The sequence below is a fragment of the Rana temporaria genome, chromosome 11, assembly GCF_905171775.1.
Source record: "Rana temporaria chromosome 11, aRanTem1.1, whole genome shotgun sequence".
NCBI lineage: Eukaryota > Metazoa > Chordata > Amphibia > Anura > Ranidae > Rana > Rana temporaria.
This window is the reverse complement of record NC_053499.1, coordinates 51,524,089-51,542,367: the sequence shown is the minus strand read 5'-3', so window position 1 is coordinate 51,542,367 and position 18,279 is coordinate 51,524,089. Positions and strand designations below refer to the sequence as shown.

The following is an 18,279-nucleotide window of genomic DNA, read 5'->3' as shown; positions in this document are numbered from 1 at the left end:
ACAGCTCAACCTTATTTACTCAGCTCAGTGAAAATTCACTTTGCAAGATAAATATACAGTATGATAAGTCAACAGCCTTAACTCCTTCATTAAATCGACTTGTATTGTTTTTTATGGCTGTGGATTCTGAACTACTTTCCTACTTTCGCTGTCCTGTATCTAATGGATGCTGAAGAAACATATACAAATTATGCCAATATCATCCAGCACAGTGGAATATTAGATAATATTATATAAGAATAATTTTTTGATGAATATTTCACAAATACTTACAACCCTTTCGTTTTTCCAGCCTAATGAATCTTGGATGCTGTGTAACTGCACCATGGCAATATGTCTTGAAAACAACACAGTACAGATCGTTGAACTGAAGTGTGAACCCCCACCTAAAATAACATGTGCCAGTGGGTTAGAACCAATAGCTGTAGTAGACGATGACTTATGTTGCTGGCACTGGGAGTGTGACTGTAAGTGTTTTTCATTTGGATCATATCAGTAACTTTTCATAATTTGCCTACTTAATACAAATATATATGTAACGGTATGTAGTGGTCCGTCTGTCACCCTACCCAGCCAGGCACACTTTTCACTTGCTCAGAGACATGAAAGCAGTCCTTGCACTAGTCTTTTATGTTTTATTAAGGGGAATTTAACTTGGATAAGGATGGGAAACTTATGAGATCCCCAGGTAATCAACAGTCAATTTTGAGACCAACTATATACACTTCTGGCTCAACCAGGCTTAAAGCAGATGCCCTTTGCAGACAAGGACCGCGGGCCCCTATGGTCTAGAACAAATAGAAAGTTCCAGTGCTAGCTGTCCCTATGGCTGCTGCTCCCAGGACCATCTCTTCAGGCATTGCCAGCTCTTCTGGCTGCAGCTGCCCCTTTCCATTGCCCATGCCACCACAATCCTCCAGATTGGCTCTGCACCCATCCCAGACTGCTGCATCTCAGTCCTCTCAGGCGTGCCTCCCAGTCCACCTGACTGTGTGAACACTCACCAGCCCTCCTGGCTGCCTCAGTGGATCTATTGGAGACTTGCCTGGCAGTGTTCTACCACTGTCCTCTCTTGTGCTTCCTGTGCCTCCTGGTCAGGACACCTCTGTAAGAGGGTAAGAGGGTCCCGTCCGCACCCGAGCCCAGGCCCAATGTCACCCCCCCAGACTGGGGAGCTCCCTCAAAGGCCCCGACAGCCTAACACTCCATTTCTATTTTCCACTCGATCAACTCTTCCCCAGCTGGGCTGACCCTGGGTATTTAAGGAGGCCCCCTGCCAATCTAGATTGGGGATTGGTCAGGGCTCCTCAGAACACCCCAGGTGGCTCCACCTTCCCTCTTCACATGTCTTTCCAGAAAGCACTAGCAGATTCTGGAAAGAAGTATGAGGTCCTAGTGACACCACCTGTGAGTCACCCAACTCTATTCTAGGTCACTCCCAACCCAGATCATAAAAACACACCCAGGCTTGGCTGCCAGCCCAGCCTGGAAATCTACCTATTCTCAAAACAATAAGTACCGCTCTTCTAGCACACTAGAGGGTGCTACATACAGAATGCATGCAAGCTCTGGGATACAAACACAAGTCCTGTGCCCCCAAAATTAAAGCAACAAAAAGAAAAGCAAAAAAAAGAAAAAGGTAATATATTGGAGCTTACCCAGTCTTTAGGCTTAAAGAGGCTGCATTTGTTTTCTTTTTTCAGGGTAAAACATTTTAATCTAATAGAGAAAACAACTTCTGATCTTGCTAGAAAGCATTTTTCTACATAATTCCTGTTAATTGGATGAAAGCATAAAATATTTTTTTATCTTTCACACTCAAACAAATAATTTACCCATCCCCCCTGTAATAGAAATTAAACAACGGCAGACATTTTTTAAGTCCAACCTGTGTAGCAAATATTGCTCTCTCTATAGATACAGAAGTGAGCATAGCCACCCAGGGGCAAGAAGTGTATTATTTGTAGGGTTGCCAGGTGAAGATAAAGGAGGGAAAAAAAGCCTTAAATGCCGAATTTCTCTATATGTGTAGATTAGGAATTATGCCAATGAATGATTTATGTATTCACTAAGGGCTCGTTCACACAAGTGGCAAGGACTGCTGAATCTCTGAAAAACGATCCATGCTCAGATCACTTTTCAGGGACGTTTGACAGGCAGTGAGGAGGAGATTATTCACACCTGTTTTAACCCCCTAAATTTGGCACTACTATGCAGCTCCATTCACTTGAATAAATCGTGTTTGATGGGTGGTAGTGCTTGCTGAATGCGAAAGAGGATATAATTCCTGTCAAGGCAGTGAAGCAAAGGCTTATGGCCCTGGCATGTGTACACCCCCAACACTGCCGCTGCAGGTTGGTGGTAAAACTGCAGCACAACCTTTGGGTTTTACTACCCCCTAAACACTAGTGTGAACAAGCCCTTAATAAGTCTGGAACTCAATAAAGATTATAACATCTTCCAACTCTGCCTTGAATAAGTGATTTTAAGTGATTATAATATCAAATGAAAAAACAAAAAACAAAGGCTTACTATGTACAGTAGCAAAAATGTGTTTTTTATTTCAATAATTGTAAACTTTTATTTTGTCATGAAGGTTATTGCATGGGTTGGGGTGACCCCCATTATATCACATTTGATGGCACCTACTACAGCTATCAAGGAAACTGCACATATACTCTAGTGGAAGAGATTACAAAGAAGATTGATAATTTTGGAGTATACATCGATAATTATGACTGTGCAGCTATAGACCGAGTATCTTGTCCACGTGACATCATTGTCCGTCATGAATCTCAGACAATACGCATTGCTTTAAAGACCGCAATACCTATCAGCCTACAGGTAGGATTTATATGTATTAATTATGTTGGTTGAAAAACAGCATTCCCATTCTTTAAGATTAGTGGAAACGAATAATAATGTGATGCTAAGCATCTGTATTTTTTTTTATCTTTTAACCAAATAAATGCAGCAAAAATAATAATTGTTCATAACGACAAACAGATTCATTGTCAACCACTTTATTTAATAAAATACTGGTAAATCTTAAAGCAATCTTAACATGCTGTTACATTTCATGATCGCTGGGAATCCTAGCTCAAGGTGGGTTCCTGCTATCTGAGCCTTGCTGATTTTTCTGAGCAAAAGTGAAGCTCGCTAACCTTTACCTTCCCATGTCCTTCTTTACGTCTAAAGCGTAAACATTTATTTTTATTTTTTTAGAGTTTTGAATTGAGTGGGCAAGTGTTATGCCGCGTAGACACGATTGGATTTTCCGTCGGAAAAACCTTGGATAGTTTGGCTTGGCTTGCATACACACGGTCACACAAAAGTTCTCGGAACTTTCGACCGTCAAGAACGCGGTGACGTACAACACTACGACGAGCCGAGAAAATTAAGTTCAATGCTTCCGAGCATGCGTCAAATTGTTTCTGAGCATGCATTGGAATTTTGCGTGTGGGAATTGCTACAGACGATCGGAATTTCAGATTGGATTTTTTTTTTCAAACCAGTTCTCAAATTTTTGTTGCCTGAAATTCCGTCAGGAAAAGTCCGATGGAGCATACACACGGTCGGAATTTCCTACCAAGCGCTCACATCAGACTTTTCTTATCGGAAATTCCAACCGTGTGTACGAGGCATTAGAATTGAGCAGTTTTTTTTATTGCTGCAGGTTTCCTTGCTAGACAGTTTCCCCTCCTCACCTTCCTGGTGACCATTGTAAAGTGATAGGATCTAACATTTTACAGCTGTCTAATGTACAGGAGGAGAAGGGAAATGTTCCAATGGGGACACCCATTCCAGTGGCAGTCTCAGAAGGGCTATTTCCATTTTTAATACATTTTTTCGCATTCTCTGTTCTGTTCCAGAACAGGAAGTGAAAGAAAATCTTCCTCAGGGCCAAAGATAAAAAGCATGACAGGAGGTTTACCATTCCTTACTCTAACCAAATTGAAAAAAGAAAAAGATTTAAATACACTTTAAATGTATTTCCACTTTTACAACCACATTGGGATGACAGCTACTTTATATTTGTTACATGTTCTCATTCACATAGCATAACCTAAAAAAATATGTGCCTGCAGTACCATGAAAAAATGAAAAAGTGTCCTGTTCTCTTTCTATTGCCCTTCCTTTGTGTGAAATCCCTGGCTGTCAGTCCTTCTGTTTCTCAGTTTGCAAAATTGGTTCCTTCCTTAGGACACTAGATCATAAAGTTCTATGCAGCTACTACTGCCAACTCTAATAATAAAAAATGTTATAAATTTCTTATTTTGTCCTGTTTATCTAGGTTACTGTAAACGATGTGGTTGTAGCAATCCCCTTTAAAAAGTATGGAGTGTCTGTGTATAAATCTGGAATCAATTATGTGGTCGAAATTCCAGAATTGAAGGCTAATATCACATACAACGGCATGGACTTCTCTGTCAAACTACCATATCATCTTTTTGGAAACAATACGCAGGGACAGTGCGGTAAGCTTCTGTTGGGATCTACAGTATATTTGCAAAGTAGCATTCCATTTAAATCCTAACTATAGCTATACTCACTCCCACCCCTATTATAAACCTATTGTAACTACCCTGTAAAGGAGAGAAGTCTATACTTACCTATTCTAAAGATGCTTTGGTCCAATCAAATGATCTCCCCGAGGACGGCTTCAGTGAAGAGAGACCCTTGATGATTATTGCAGAGCCTGGGTGATGATGTCACACAAAGGCTTATGCCTTTTACACACGACCGGTTTTCTCAGCAGGAAAACAGCCATGACAGCTCTTGGCCGGGAATCCCGGCCTCGTGTATGCTCCATCGCAGTTTTCCCAAAAAGAAAACCTGCAAAAAAAAAAAAAGAGAACATGGGATTCCTGGCGGTCTTTTTCCCGGCAGTTTTCCTATGGGAAAAACTGTGGTGGAGCATACACACGGCCGAAGCTCTCACTGCAGTTTTCCCGACGGAAAAACCTCTCGTGTGTACAGGGGGAAAGTTACCGAGCAGGTTCTCGGTTTTCCCCTCGGGATTCCCGGTGGACTTTCTATCGCCAGAAATCCCGTACGTGTGTACGAGGCATGTCTATGTGGCATCTGTTGTGAGCTGCCCCTCCTCGGCACTGAAGCCGCCGCTGCAAGCTGATCACGTTACTGGACTGGCGTGTCCTCAACATAGGTAAGTATAACCATCTTTCCTTCACAGGGTTGTTAGAATAGGCTTAGAATGAGGGTGGGAGCAGGTTTAGGTAGAGTTAGGATTTGACTTGAATGCTACTTTAAACCTTTTATTTTCAGTGGGAGATGCAAAGTTTTTACTTTCCCTGAGAATCATTTACCAAAGACAGTTTTAAACCCAAACCTCTTTCTGAAAGAGGCGAGCATAAGCCAAACGGTGTCGGATTGTGTTTCAAACTTTAAGACAACAATTATTAAAATGTCAACATATTTCCCATGTAGAGGTCATCATTGACAGAGTGTATACACGTTTAACATGTTCCTACCTGCATTTTAGATATGTTTTTATTTTTAACTCATATACAATAGTATGTTTAAAGCAGGGGACTCCAAACTTTCTAAACAAAGGGCCAGTTTACGGTCCTTCAAACTTTAGGGGGTGCCGGACTGTGGCCAGTGGGAAGAAAATGTTCTGGTGTCAGTGGGAGTAAACAATGCTCCATGATTGGAATTAGGGGGAATAATAGTGCCCCATCATTGGTGTAAATGGGAGAAATAGTGTCCCGTTATTTGGTGTCAAAGGTAAGAATAGTGCACCATCATTGGTATCAACGGGAGGAATAGTGCCCCACCATTGGTGTCAAAGGTAAGAATAGCGCCCCACCATTGGTATCAATGGGAGAAATAGTGCCCCATCAATGGTGTCAATGGGATGATTAGTGCCTCATCATTGGTTTCAATAGGAGGATTAGTGCCTCATCATTGGTGTCAATGGGACGAATAGTGCCTCTTCTTTCGTGTCAATGGGAGGAATAGTTCCCCATCATTGATGTCAATAGAAGGAAAAGTGTCCCATCATTGGTATCAGTGGGAGGAATAGTACCTCATCATTGGTGTCAGTGGGAGGATTAGTGACCCATCATTGGTATCAGTGGGAGGAATCGTACCTCATCATTGGACTCAATGGGAGGATTAGTGCCCTATGATTGGTGTCAGTGGGACACAAGAAGTTATCAGCTTACATGATTGTTTGCAGGATAGTAAGATTTATTTTTTGTACTTATGTAACAGATAAACTAAAAACACTTTCAATTATATAATTAGAATAAAAGGGGCCAAATAAGGGAAATTCCAAAAAGTTTTTTTTTTTTAATAAAATAATTTTCAATTGAACCTCTATTTAACCTTAGCTAACCCTAATTAACGCCGCCTTCTCCCCTTAGCTTTTATTTTTTTGCTATTTTTTTCATTTATATTTTTAAACTATTCATATTTAAAAGAGAAGTATGGTCAAAGCTCCTTTGGCCATACTTCTCATGTGGGTAACAGGAGTGCACTTACTTGAGCACTCCCATCATCCAGAATCAGCCGACAGCGGGCTGAATTTTGCTGTTGGTTGATGTCACAGAGCCGTGCCAGACTCTGGAGGGATCAGGACAATTCTGTTGTGATCCAAACCGATTTGTGGCTACAGCTGGCTCAGTCTCTCAGCATGCTTCCTCCTTCACAGCCTGGCACTCCAGTGAGCACTGGAGGGGCAGAGCACAGGACAGTAATTAACAGTCACCACTTTGTGCTCAGAGCGGACCTGAGAACTGAGCGACCAACAGTCATGTGATCATTCAGTTCATGGGCTTAGAGCCAAAGGAGGACAGCTGTAATATTGCACATACAGTATACATTTTGTGAAACTTCAAAAATCTGGTTGGTTGATATTCTGATTCCATTCGTTGTGATGATGACTATCCCTTGCTGAGACCACTATGCCTGGCCTGTATATAGCAGAAACAATCACTGTGGACAATCTTTATCAGATAGCTCCACTCACCAAACAATTGAAATCTACAAATGTCTTTATTGCATGCAGAGCACTGAGACAAAACAATAAGATGCAAGATGCGGTGGACTTCATATAGAAGTTTAAGGCGGTCAAAATTAGTATTGTCTTTCCTAGCTACAGTGTGTGTCTTGAAAGGAAGTATGAAAAAGCTAACACAAAAGGAAAAAGGAAATTACATCACAATAAGGGGAAGGAAAATACAGAACATTAGTAACACCAACAATGGTCACTAGGTGGCGGGATAATCAAAAATTATTAACTAGAAACATCATAGACTACACACAAATGGAAAATGTGATGCCATTTGTGTATACAGTCTATGATGTTTCTAGTTAATAGTTTTTGATTAGGAAACAGCACAGTTGATATCATTCTGTGTATAATTTGAAACTGGAGAAATAAGGTATCTGAATTGAATTCTGATTGTGACTTTTTGTTTTTCCAACATATAGCATAAAGCTAAAGGTTTTACACCAGAAGTACACATAAGGTCCCATGCACACTGGACATTTTTGACGCTGCTCCTAGGGGCGTCTGTCTTGTTTTTCTCCCCTTCTAAACACCCCTGCATGTTAGCCTATAGGGTTGATTTACTAAAGGCAATTACACTTTGCAAAGTGCAGTTTCACTCTGCAAGAGCAGTTGCTCCAGAGCTTAGTAAATGAGCAAAAGCTCAACTGACTTCCATCATCCAATCATGTGCAAGCAAAAATTCATTTTTTTTTTCCTTGCACATAATTGGGTACTTTTTGCCAAGTGAAGCTTTACCTCATTTACAGTCTTTTTGCCTTTAGTAAATCAACCGCTATGTGTCCATAAACACATAGGTGTTTAGAGAAGTTTAGAGGCAGTGGCATTTACAGACAGAAAAAAAAAAAAACACTGCCAGTGCATCCAGGAGCAGTTTTGGCAGAAAAAAAAATCTTTACATGTGTAAACGCGTGTGAACATGTGTTAACACTAAGCACGATTGAGTGTTAATTCATTTCAATGGCCAGAATAAATTATTATTCTGCCCAAAGAAAATTAATTAACACCTGAGCGCTTACACTCATTTACAAGCATGAAGTGTTTTTTTCTACCAAAGCACCACTGCCAGGAGGAAAGGCGTCCAGCAAAAACGCTCAGTGTGCACGAGGCCCCAATAGTAGAGTTTCATACTGGTTTGGGTTAACAAAGTGCAAAATACACTTTTCTACACCATATCTTTTCCTTACTACAGAAATACTTGTGATCTGTATCTGACTGTATATTTCTTACTTAGGTACTTGCAACAACAATAAAGAAGATGACTGTCTGACAAAAAGCGGTGAAATTGTATCAAACTGCGAAGTTATGGCAGATTCTTGGGTTGTAGAAGATCCAAGAAAACCTACATGTGGCAGTCTGAGACCCACAATTCCACCCAAAGTCACCCAGGCTCCTTGCAAACCATCTCCACTATGCGAACTCATCTTGGGAACGTAAGCATTTTTTTCTCCAATAGAACATTTTAAAACATTGTTATAAAATACATGAATTGGTTTGTAAAGTGGCTCTGTCACTTTTTACAAATACAAATCTTACCTTTTCTGAAAATAAGACCTGATCCAACCTATAAACTGTCTAATGCAATAAACATGGCAGCTAGTAGAGGCTTTCAGTATTGGGCTATTAAATGACAAGGGCAGGGCTTCACCATGGCGAAGATAAAAAAGATCATTTGTGTTTAGTATGCATCGTGGATTAAAGTGCTTCTTACTTACACAGAAAACAATTAGCAAAATAAGCAGGCGCCATTTTTATGTATGCTGTTAGCGTGAACACTTTTGTGACCTGGTAGGTTCAGTTTGAGCACTTGTGATTTATTTGCATCAATGTTAAACTCTCAGGCCGCGTACACACGACCGAGTTTCTCTGCAAAAACCAGCAAGAAACTTGCTGGGAGATATTTTTTTGCCGAGGAAACCAGTCGTGTGTACATTTTCGTCGAGGAAACTGCCGAGAAACTCGACGAGCCAAAAAGAGAGCATGTTCTCTATTTCCTTGATGGCAATGGAGAAAATTGGCTTGTTGAGTTCCTCGACAGCCTGACAAGGAACTCGACGAGGAAAACGATGTGTTTCGCCCGTCGAGTTCCTCGGTCGTGTGTACGAGGCTTCACACTTTGCCGGTTTCATGGATTCAACTTGGCAAACAAACACAAAGAATACAGGCAGTATTAGATTAGACATTCCCTGCTTTGTGCCTGAGGATATAAGGAAGGGTTCTGAAGGCCTTAAAGAAATCCAGCACGTCACCATTTATTTCAACAAGAATCTTCCCATAGGAATATATACTGTATTTATTGGCGTATAACACTCATTTTTTTACCCTGAAAATAGAGGGTAAACTGTGCCTGCGTGTTATACGCATGGGGCTGTGGAAAGTTTTTTCCCTAAAACTTCCCGCTTAAAGTTAGGGTGCGTGTTATACGCCTATGCGTGTTATACGCCTGTGCGTGTTACACGCCGATAAATACGGTATATATATAATGATTAACATTTATATATATATGATGATTAACAAATGCAATTAACAAATGCAAATACAATTGTTTTTAAAAAAAATGCACATTTAATACATTTTGTACATTTGAGATTGGATTTCTGGAACTATATGGATCTTCTTTAGAGACAACACAGCAAAGGTTGCTTCAAACTCAACTCCAGGAATTTAGACACTCTAAAGATGTACAGGCAAACTGGGGGTTAAGTCAGAAGATGTGCATGCCACCTCCTGGACTTATCTATATCTGACAGTTTTATGTTAGCTCCAAGAGTACACTCTCGCTGGGCACTGAGAGGGGAGACTTTGTCTTATCCACATCTGCTTTCCCCTCCCCTCTGCTGTCCATTCACAGAAGGCTTTGTATTGTATGAATGGGTTCACATAACACAACATGCTCTTTGATTGGGCAGGAGGGGGCACATCAGTTTCATTTGACGATGCAGCTTCGGGACCAAAAGGTCCAGCATTACGATAGCTTTACCCCCCACGTTCCATAAAGGTGTAAATAAACGAGATAAGTCTACAAAGTGACATTCACCTCATTGGACTTAACTCATAGTGAGTCTGCATATATTAAAAAGTAGCTAAATTCATGGAGTTCAGCTTTAAGCTGTCAGTCTCTCTGATTTAGAAAATTGGATAGAATTGACTAAAAAATTGTGATTGGACACTGACTTTCTTTTATTTTCTTAGTAAAGTAAGTAAGACTTTATTTTACTAACCAAGCCAGCATCAGTACAGTATAGCAGTATGCCAATGTTATTTTCTATGAAACAAAAGAAAAATAGCACCATCAAATATAGTAAAACATTTTCCATTTAAAGTATAACTCTCTTTTTTATTATCAAGCATTTGTTTAAATGTTTTCTCATAAACCAGCATAATTCTTTAAACCTGTTTTTTTGTTTTTTTTTTCTAAAGGACATTCCAGAAATGCCACAGTGCTCTGCCTCCAAATAATTTCTACCAGGCTTGTAATTTTGACAGTTGCCATGTACCCGACTCCGACATAGAATGTAGCAGTTTGCAGCAATACGCTCAGCTCTGTGCAAGTCAGGGAGTCTGCATTCAATGGAGAGATAAAGCTCCAGAATGTTGTAAGTTATCCTATTTAGTTATCTGTTCTGTGACACCACACAGCTTATTATGTGATTTGAACTCTTAACCAAGGATGGGCGAATGTCCCTGGGTTCTGTTTTTTAAACAGGTTTGCAAAGTTTTCTCAAATTTTGAGAACTTTGTGTTGAAAGTTATTGAAGTCTATTGGGATAAACCTTGTTATTTAATTTTGACCCTTTGAAGGGATAATAAGCAGGGGTGACTCCAAATAATTTGTGTTGGGGTGTGTAGTGAATATAAGTGGGGAAGCCAAGTCCCTGACCATGAATCCTGTGTTATAATAAAATCAGACATAAAATAGAGAGAGAGAGAGAGAGAGAGAGAGAGAGAGAGAGAAAGAGAGAGAGAGAGAGAGAGAGAGACAGAGAGAGAGAGAGAGAGAGAGAGAGAGAGAGAGAGAGAGAGAGAGGAGACAGTGTAGAGGGGGGGGGGAGAAAGAGAAAGTAGAGAGATGGGGATGGTGGGAGATAGAAAGAGAAAAAGCGCAAGGGAGAGAATGAGCGGAAAGAGTAACAGGAGGGGAAAAGCAGAGACTGAGAAAGATAAGAGCTGGACAGATGGGGGTCCCCCACATGATCACAAGTTAGGGCTGGGAGCAGGAATCTGAAGATGATCCCACACACAACCTCTGATGCCATGACCTCTGGGAAGGGGACCAGTGGTCCAACTAGTCAAAGAAAAAAGAACTGTGCACCAGTCAGTCACAGTCAGTATGTGATCAGTAGGTAGAAGACAAGGAACAGGACACCCACATTATTTTACACTAGGCATGCACTTTGCTTCACCATTTTCACATGGGTACCCCTGAGTCTTCTCCTGGCTTGGCTTAGTCAAATGTGGCAGCAATTTCAAGGGTGAGTTAATGTACATTATTAGCTGAGGACCTGGGTTCTTAGCACAGGAAGAGGCTGCACTGAAATGTGAATGTAATGGTGGTTTGCAACATAGGCAGGGGCCCAGGAGATAAAAGTGTTATAAGAGTACTTAAATAAATTGTGGGGGTGTTATAGAACACCCAAGCACTCCCATATAACCACCACTTTTAATAGGCAAGCTATTGTCATACAACATGCATGGGGAGACAAATTATTGGCTCTTATAATTTAGCTGACTGGGGCAAATGCTAGGCAATGATTTGTAGGTTGTTTCCTGTTTCTAAATGCAAACATGCAAAGTTTTCAGCCAAAGGTTTGTGAAATCTCCATGATTCTATGCAAATATATAGTAGCAGCAGACCCAAACCTCATCCCCACTTATAACCAGGTACAGTATATTAACGAGTGTAATAAAGCTGAATTAAAGTTACATATAGCCCCCAAATCACTTGCCACAATATGCAAGAAAGTACAGTGATTTTAATAAAAAACTACCTGCTAGCATTTTTTGTTACTGTACATTTAACTTTTTTCTGCCTTAAACTGTACTATTCCAATTATTTGTTTATAGTGCAATCATTTTCATTTGAGTAGCACTACTCTGGAGCCCACAATCTGTAGTCATTCCTGCCTTTACCTACCTTTTTTCTCTGACACAAAAAAACATAAGAGGAAACATACTGTAAATAGAAAGTGGCACCTTTCCTGCTACTTGCGTGCATAAATATTAGATGCTGCATTGCCTCTCTCAGCCATACATTTTTTTTCAACTCACCAATCTAAAAAGTTTCATTTGGCAGCTAAGATGGGAAAGGTGCCATTTTCATCTACAACCATGAACGTTGTATTATTTCTTAAATTCTTTACAATGTATTTAAAAAAACATTTATTTATTCCAGCTATTACTTGCCCATCACACAAAGTCTACAATGCATGTGGAGCAGCTGTACCAATTACATGCGAATCTACGTAAGTGTATAATACCAATATTTTATAGGAAGAAGGTTTTATTTTGGATGTTTTTTAAATATTTTCCAACTTTGAACAAAAAACATGATGCAAAATTGCTTATCTTTTAGTCCGGAAGAGATTGAACAAATGCAGAATGATAAACATTTGGTTGAAGGATGCTTCTGTCCATTCGGTACCAAGCCTTTCAGTCCTAGTGTGGATGTCTGTGTATCTACCTGTGGTAAGATATCTGTACTTTTCTACTTTTTAAACAGTGTAAGATCTTGTAATATGGAATTCCATGCAAACAATATGGCATTTGGATGAACACTTATTTAGCCAGCATTTTTATTTGTGACTTCAGTATTACAAACTGCATTGGAGTCGAAATAAACATCTTAGCATATGCCTTATGGAGGCATGGGTCATTCTTTGGCAAAGTTGGAGGAAGTTTATTCCATATTGTATTCATATAAAAAAAAGCTCTTTTATTACCTGGAGAAATTCCAGCCTGGTATAACATGTAGGCTGACATCCTGCTTACTTTTCTTAAAAGGTTTATGTTTATTACGTTTTCAGTTAAACAGGCATCTTGCTTTGTTAATGCATGTGCCGGAAATGTAACACTCCCATTAGTTGTGCTGTCAACCAAACTGTCAAACCATCCAATGGCTGGTGTCATAACTGATCACATGTGCAGCATAATGGCAGTTGTAGATTAAACAGAGGCAAAGATGGCTGCTTCCTAGGCTGAAAACGATAGGAGGGTTTACTTTAAGACAAGAAGAGTCCCTGTCTGAAGATACTGATGGGCACTGAGGTTTTCTGTAACTTCATTACCCAGAAAATTGAGGTTTGTTGCTGCCCCCTGGTAATAGGTAAAAAGGTCATCATATTGCTAATAAAATGTGAAAACAAAAAAATATCATCACTAGAACACGTGAACTCTTAAACGTTTAGCTCCCTCAATCCTCTAGTGCTTCCTAGCCTAAAAAAACACTGGCAACCCAGAAAATCTTTTACTAACTTCAGACTAAGTCCAATTTTGGGGTAAGACCTTTTTGAGGCACACAGAAAACATACATATGGCTCTATGCCTTGGCTTTGACCAGCAAACCACAAGGAAGTAGTGGGCCACTGGTAGCAGAAACGGAGCCCAATGCTGTCAAGTTATTTCAGGGGTGTTAGTGTACATTTTGGCTAGCAGGGAAAAGAGGGTGGGAGAAGTCAAGTAAGCTGAACAGCCATAAAAGGTTTATTATTATTTAAATATACATTTTACATAAAGGCTTCACAGAATAGGTGACTGTCATAGAGTATTAATTTAGTAACTGAAGCAAAGGATTTTTGGGGAGTCCCAAGCTCCAAGCTCTAATTGGTGTTTCATATATTGTTATAGGAAATATTGTCAACATTGTACCAGTCCTGTTTTTTCCCCTCCTCCCCCTGCCAACAAAAACACGTTGTGCCTGTGCATTATCCTGACCATCAACAGTCTTGAAGACTCTTTTGGGATGACATTAGTAAAGTAGGGCGCCTGCATGTTCACAGATATCTAGCTAAAAGGATACCAAACAAAGTATAATACAAACAGTTCTCTAGCTTAGTCCACAGAGGCAGCTTTGAGGTTTTAGAATAGCCATCTCAGTGTTAGATTCCTGCACAGTTCTACATAGTATATCCTCTTCTCCAGCCCTGACTCAGTTCTTTAACCCAAAAGACAGAGATAGAACAAAAGAGGAAAGCACAAACATACTTCAACCACTCAAAGACTTATTCAGAGAATTTGGTTCTAACATGCATGGTCAGTATGCTCAAGCATGCAGGTTTATGTCTATGGTGAAAGAAAGAGGAAGTACCAAGATGCTTAGGGGGAAATATTAGTATATGACCAGAATCATACAAAAAATGTATGTTGTTTACCCCAAAGAAAAGTCAGAATCAATTTAAGTCCATAAAAACATAAGGGTTTTTATCTGGACTTGGTTGTCCTATAGCTAAAGTTCTGATGTATTCAGTTTGTGTTCCTGCACATCCCGTTAATTAGCATATTTAATATTGTAGATAAGTTACATTACTTACTGTAGGTTATAGTAATGTCCACAAAGTACACACACACTGGTTAAAGCATGTGTATTCTGATACGATATGCTATATACTGTACAATAGCACAGTAAACCGATAATTAGTTGTCTGTACTTGATATTGAAGCGTAATGCTTTACTGAAAATCTTGTTTGTTTCAGGATGCGTTGGACCAGACAATGTGCCAAGAGAGGTATGATTTTTATCTATACTTGCAATTTTCCATAAAATATTTATGATTCCACAGATTTTCATGCTGATAGTCTAACAGACATTTCAATTATGCTGGAAAGTTGACCAAGGTCGACTATAATTGCCTAATTTTGTCAGGTTGACAAAAGACATATGTCTATCAAGTTCAACAAAATGTAAAACATAAATTAAAAACCCGCATCCATAGAATCCAAATGGAACTATGAGATGATCCAAAGGCAGATAAAAAAAGACCCAGATTAGAGAATCTATAAATAATTTAATGAGAGCTCCAAACAAACATGCAAGAGTCCAAGGTAATTTAGTGATAAAATTGATTCAAAGCAAAATAAATCCAATGCGTTTCAGGTCTAAACACACTCCTCCTTCATTAGGGCTTAAGAATTTTGACAGTGTGTAAATGGACTCAGCAAAGCAGATGTTTCATAAATCTGTGAATGCAACAAAGAAGCTCCCCCGAAACACATTGACTATTCTGCTAAGAATCATTTTTATTATTAAATTACCTTGAAATCACAGATGAGGTCTAGATAGCATCTATGATCTGAAGAGAGGGAAGAGGGCAATAAAACAGGTGGTGAGCTAAGGCAGAACATTAGCCCAGGGTTCAAGCAGAGAATAATAGGGGATGCTGTATTACTGGAGACTGGGACAGCGGAAACTTTTATGGCCAAAACTATGGAATACATTTGGTCTGAGAAAGTCATTAGTCTAGATGAGAAAGATAAGGTATCAGTGGAGGGATATAGTTATGAGAGCAGTACAGTCCACAAGCATACTTATCCAGTCTGGTCAGAAATGGAGTTTGGGGACAAGTCTCAATGTTTTTTATTGATTGAATTCACTGAAGTCAGCTGTGCAAAGCCTTCACATTCCTTGTGACTATTCCAGGAGACAGCAGAGATCAAAATATCTGTAGAAATAAGCACAGTTTGAATGTATTTTCTAATATAAAAAACATTGTCCTTTCTACTGCTACAGTTGGAGGCTGCAGTTTACAGAACAAAAATTAAAATAACACGTCACAAAGTGCAAAAGTCAAGCATATTGCAACTTAATCTCATATAACATCATTAAAATCTCCTGTTCTCTTAGATTTTTGACCTAGACACAGAGGGGCAGATCCTCAAAGAAATTACGCCAGCGTATCTGTTGATACGCTGCGTAATTTCAAATTTTGCGCATTGTATCTTTGTTTTGGTATCCACCAAACAAGATACGACGGCATCTGTGTTAGATCCGACAGGCGTACGCCTTAGTACGCCTGTCGAATTCGAATGAGGATTCAAACCAAAGCCAAGTAAGTTATGGCGGCGTAGCGTATCTCACATACGCTGCACCGGTGCAGATCTTTGTGGATCTGCCCCAGAGTGCCTAACAGGGCCGTCTTTACCGCAGGGCAAATGGGGCAGGTGCCCTGGGCCCTGTCACTGTTGGGGGCCCAAAGCAAACCTCTTTGAAAAAAAAAAAAAAAAAAAAAATTTTTTTTTTTTTTTTTTTTTTTTTTTAGGGGTCCGGAGGGGCCCGGAGGCCCCTAGGGCCTCAGATGGCAACCCCCCTTTTTTTTATTTATTTTTAAATTTAAAAAAATATTTATTTTTTATTTTTTTTTAAATAAAAAAAAATATTTTTTTTAATATATTTTTATTTTTTATTAAAGGGACAATTTTTTTTAGGGGTCCCCAAGGGCCCGGAGGCCCCCAGGGCCCCAGATGGCAACCCCCCTTTTTTATTTATTTTTAAATAAAAAAAATTTTTTTTTTAATATATTTTTTTTTTCATTTTTTATTAAAGGGCCAATTTTTTTTTAGAGGTTTGGGGGTCCCCAGGGGCCCGTAGTTCCCCAGGGCCCCGGATGACAACCCCCCTTTTGTTTATAAAAAAATATTTTTTTATATATTTCTTTTATATATATATATATATATATATATATATATATATATATATATATATATATATATATAAAATATAATATAAATGTTATTATTATTATTATTATTAAAGGACCCAGAGGTCCCCAGGGCCCTGGATGGCAACCCCCCCTTTTTTTTATTTTTATAAATGTTTCTTTTTTTATATATTTATTTTTTATTAAAGGGCCCAGAGGTCCCGGATGGCAACCCCCTTTTTAAAATATATTTTTTATATATATTTTTTATTTCTTTTTTTTTTTTTTATTAAAGGGCCCAGAGGTCCCCAGGGCCCCAGATGGCTACACCCCTTTTTTTATATATATTTTTCTTTATTTCTTTCTTTATTTCTTTTTTTATAAATTCTAAATTCTAAATTCGCGGCAGCCCCCCCCTGCTTCTCAATTTCAGGCGGCAGCACCCCCCATCCCGGTTCTCTGCTCCAGGGGGCCCATGCCTGAAGCTGTGTAAGTGGCCCTATAATTCCTGATGGCGGCCCTGCCGCCCGTTAAGGGTGCATTCACACCACGATTTTATCATCCTACTTGTTCTCACGATTCTTAGGTTTGAAATCGTACAAATCTGTATGGCAAAACGTATCCATTCACTTCCATTCATTAATGTAGGTCCCCAAGTGAATCCGATTTGATCCGCATCAGATTTGATACGATTTAAAATCGCATCAAAAATCGTGTTTGACCACGATTTTTGGTCCTGATTTGAAATCGTATTAAAATCGTGTCCGATTTGTTTTATATTGTGGTCAATCTAAATCGTAATAAATCGGATGACTGTGCGTTTTTATCCGATAAATCGTACCCGATTTTTTATTACGCATGCGCACTAGACACTGGAACGAGCTAGAAACTTCAAGAATCTTCTTTTTCCCAGAAAGCACTTCTCTACATAATACTTTATGGCCATTGCCAGACATTATTTAAAATCAGGATCCGATTTTTTAGTGAAAATCGGATGGAAAATTTAGCTGTGCGATTTATGAATCCGATTTAAAAAATACATTTTGACATACGATTACATACGATTTTGTCATATACGATTCCATTCGATTTAACGGTCCGATTATCGGATGTAAAAATCGTGATGTGAACCTAGCCTTAGCCCCTGTGCTGCCCACAAATCAGGCTGAAAATCAGCAGCGGCACGCAGCCAGTGACAGTACTGCTTCCCTTCCCAGTGTTTTAAAATGTACAGCACCCCTGGCTTCCCTTTAGACGTGCACTTCTTCATTCCTGCCACTGGGTGCTGCTTGTATATAAAAGTGAATTAGAATGTGATTTTATAACATCCCCAGTTTGCTCTTCCCGAGGCTGACTTCTTCATGTCCTGCTCCTCAAGGTATGTCACTGTTTGCTAATCTGTATTGTAAATAGAAGTTTTCTGTAGAGTGTGCCCAAAGTCTTTATAATATTTGATGATTCACTGCAGGTCTGGTCAGTGTTTTAAAAAGTTCCTCTATTTTACACATGGCATGGCATGGGGTCACAGCACCGTCTGTCCATTCTGCTTTAGCACCATGGGACCCCATGCCATGCCATGTGTAAAATAGAGGAACTCTTTAAATCACAGACCAG

The 18,279-nt window shown here is 39.5% G+C and overlaps 1 protein-coding gene across 1 annotated transcript in view; it reads left to right on the top strand.

Moving 5' to 3' along the window:
• Window positions 1-18,279, top strand: part of LOC120916797 (mucin-2-like) — a 107,363-nt gene that overhangs the window by 73,987 nt on the left and 15,097 nt on the right. Inside the window, exons 38-45 of the mRNA XM_040327735.1 lie at window positions 293-467; window positions 2,597-2,844; window positions 4,295-4,478; window positions 8,271-8,469; window positions 10,457-10,632; window positions 12,429-12,498; window positions 12,609-12,721; window positions 14,726-14,757. Coding sequence (XP_040183669.1) covers window positions 293-467; window positions 2,597-2,844; window positions 4,295-4,478; window positions 8,271-8,469; window positions 10,457-10,632; window positions 12,429-12,498; window positions 12,609-12,721; window positions 14,726-14,757 — 1,197 coding nt within the window. The remainder of the gene's footprint in view (window positions 1-292; window positions 468-2,596; window positions 2,845-4,294; window positions 4,479-8,270; window positions 8,470-10,456; window positions 10,633-12,428; window positions 12,499-12,608; window positions 12,722-14,725; window positions 14,758-18,279) is intronic.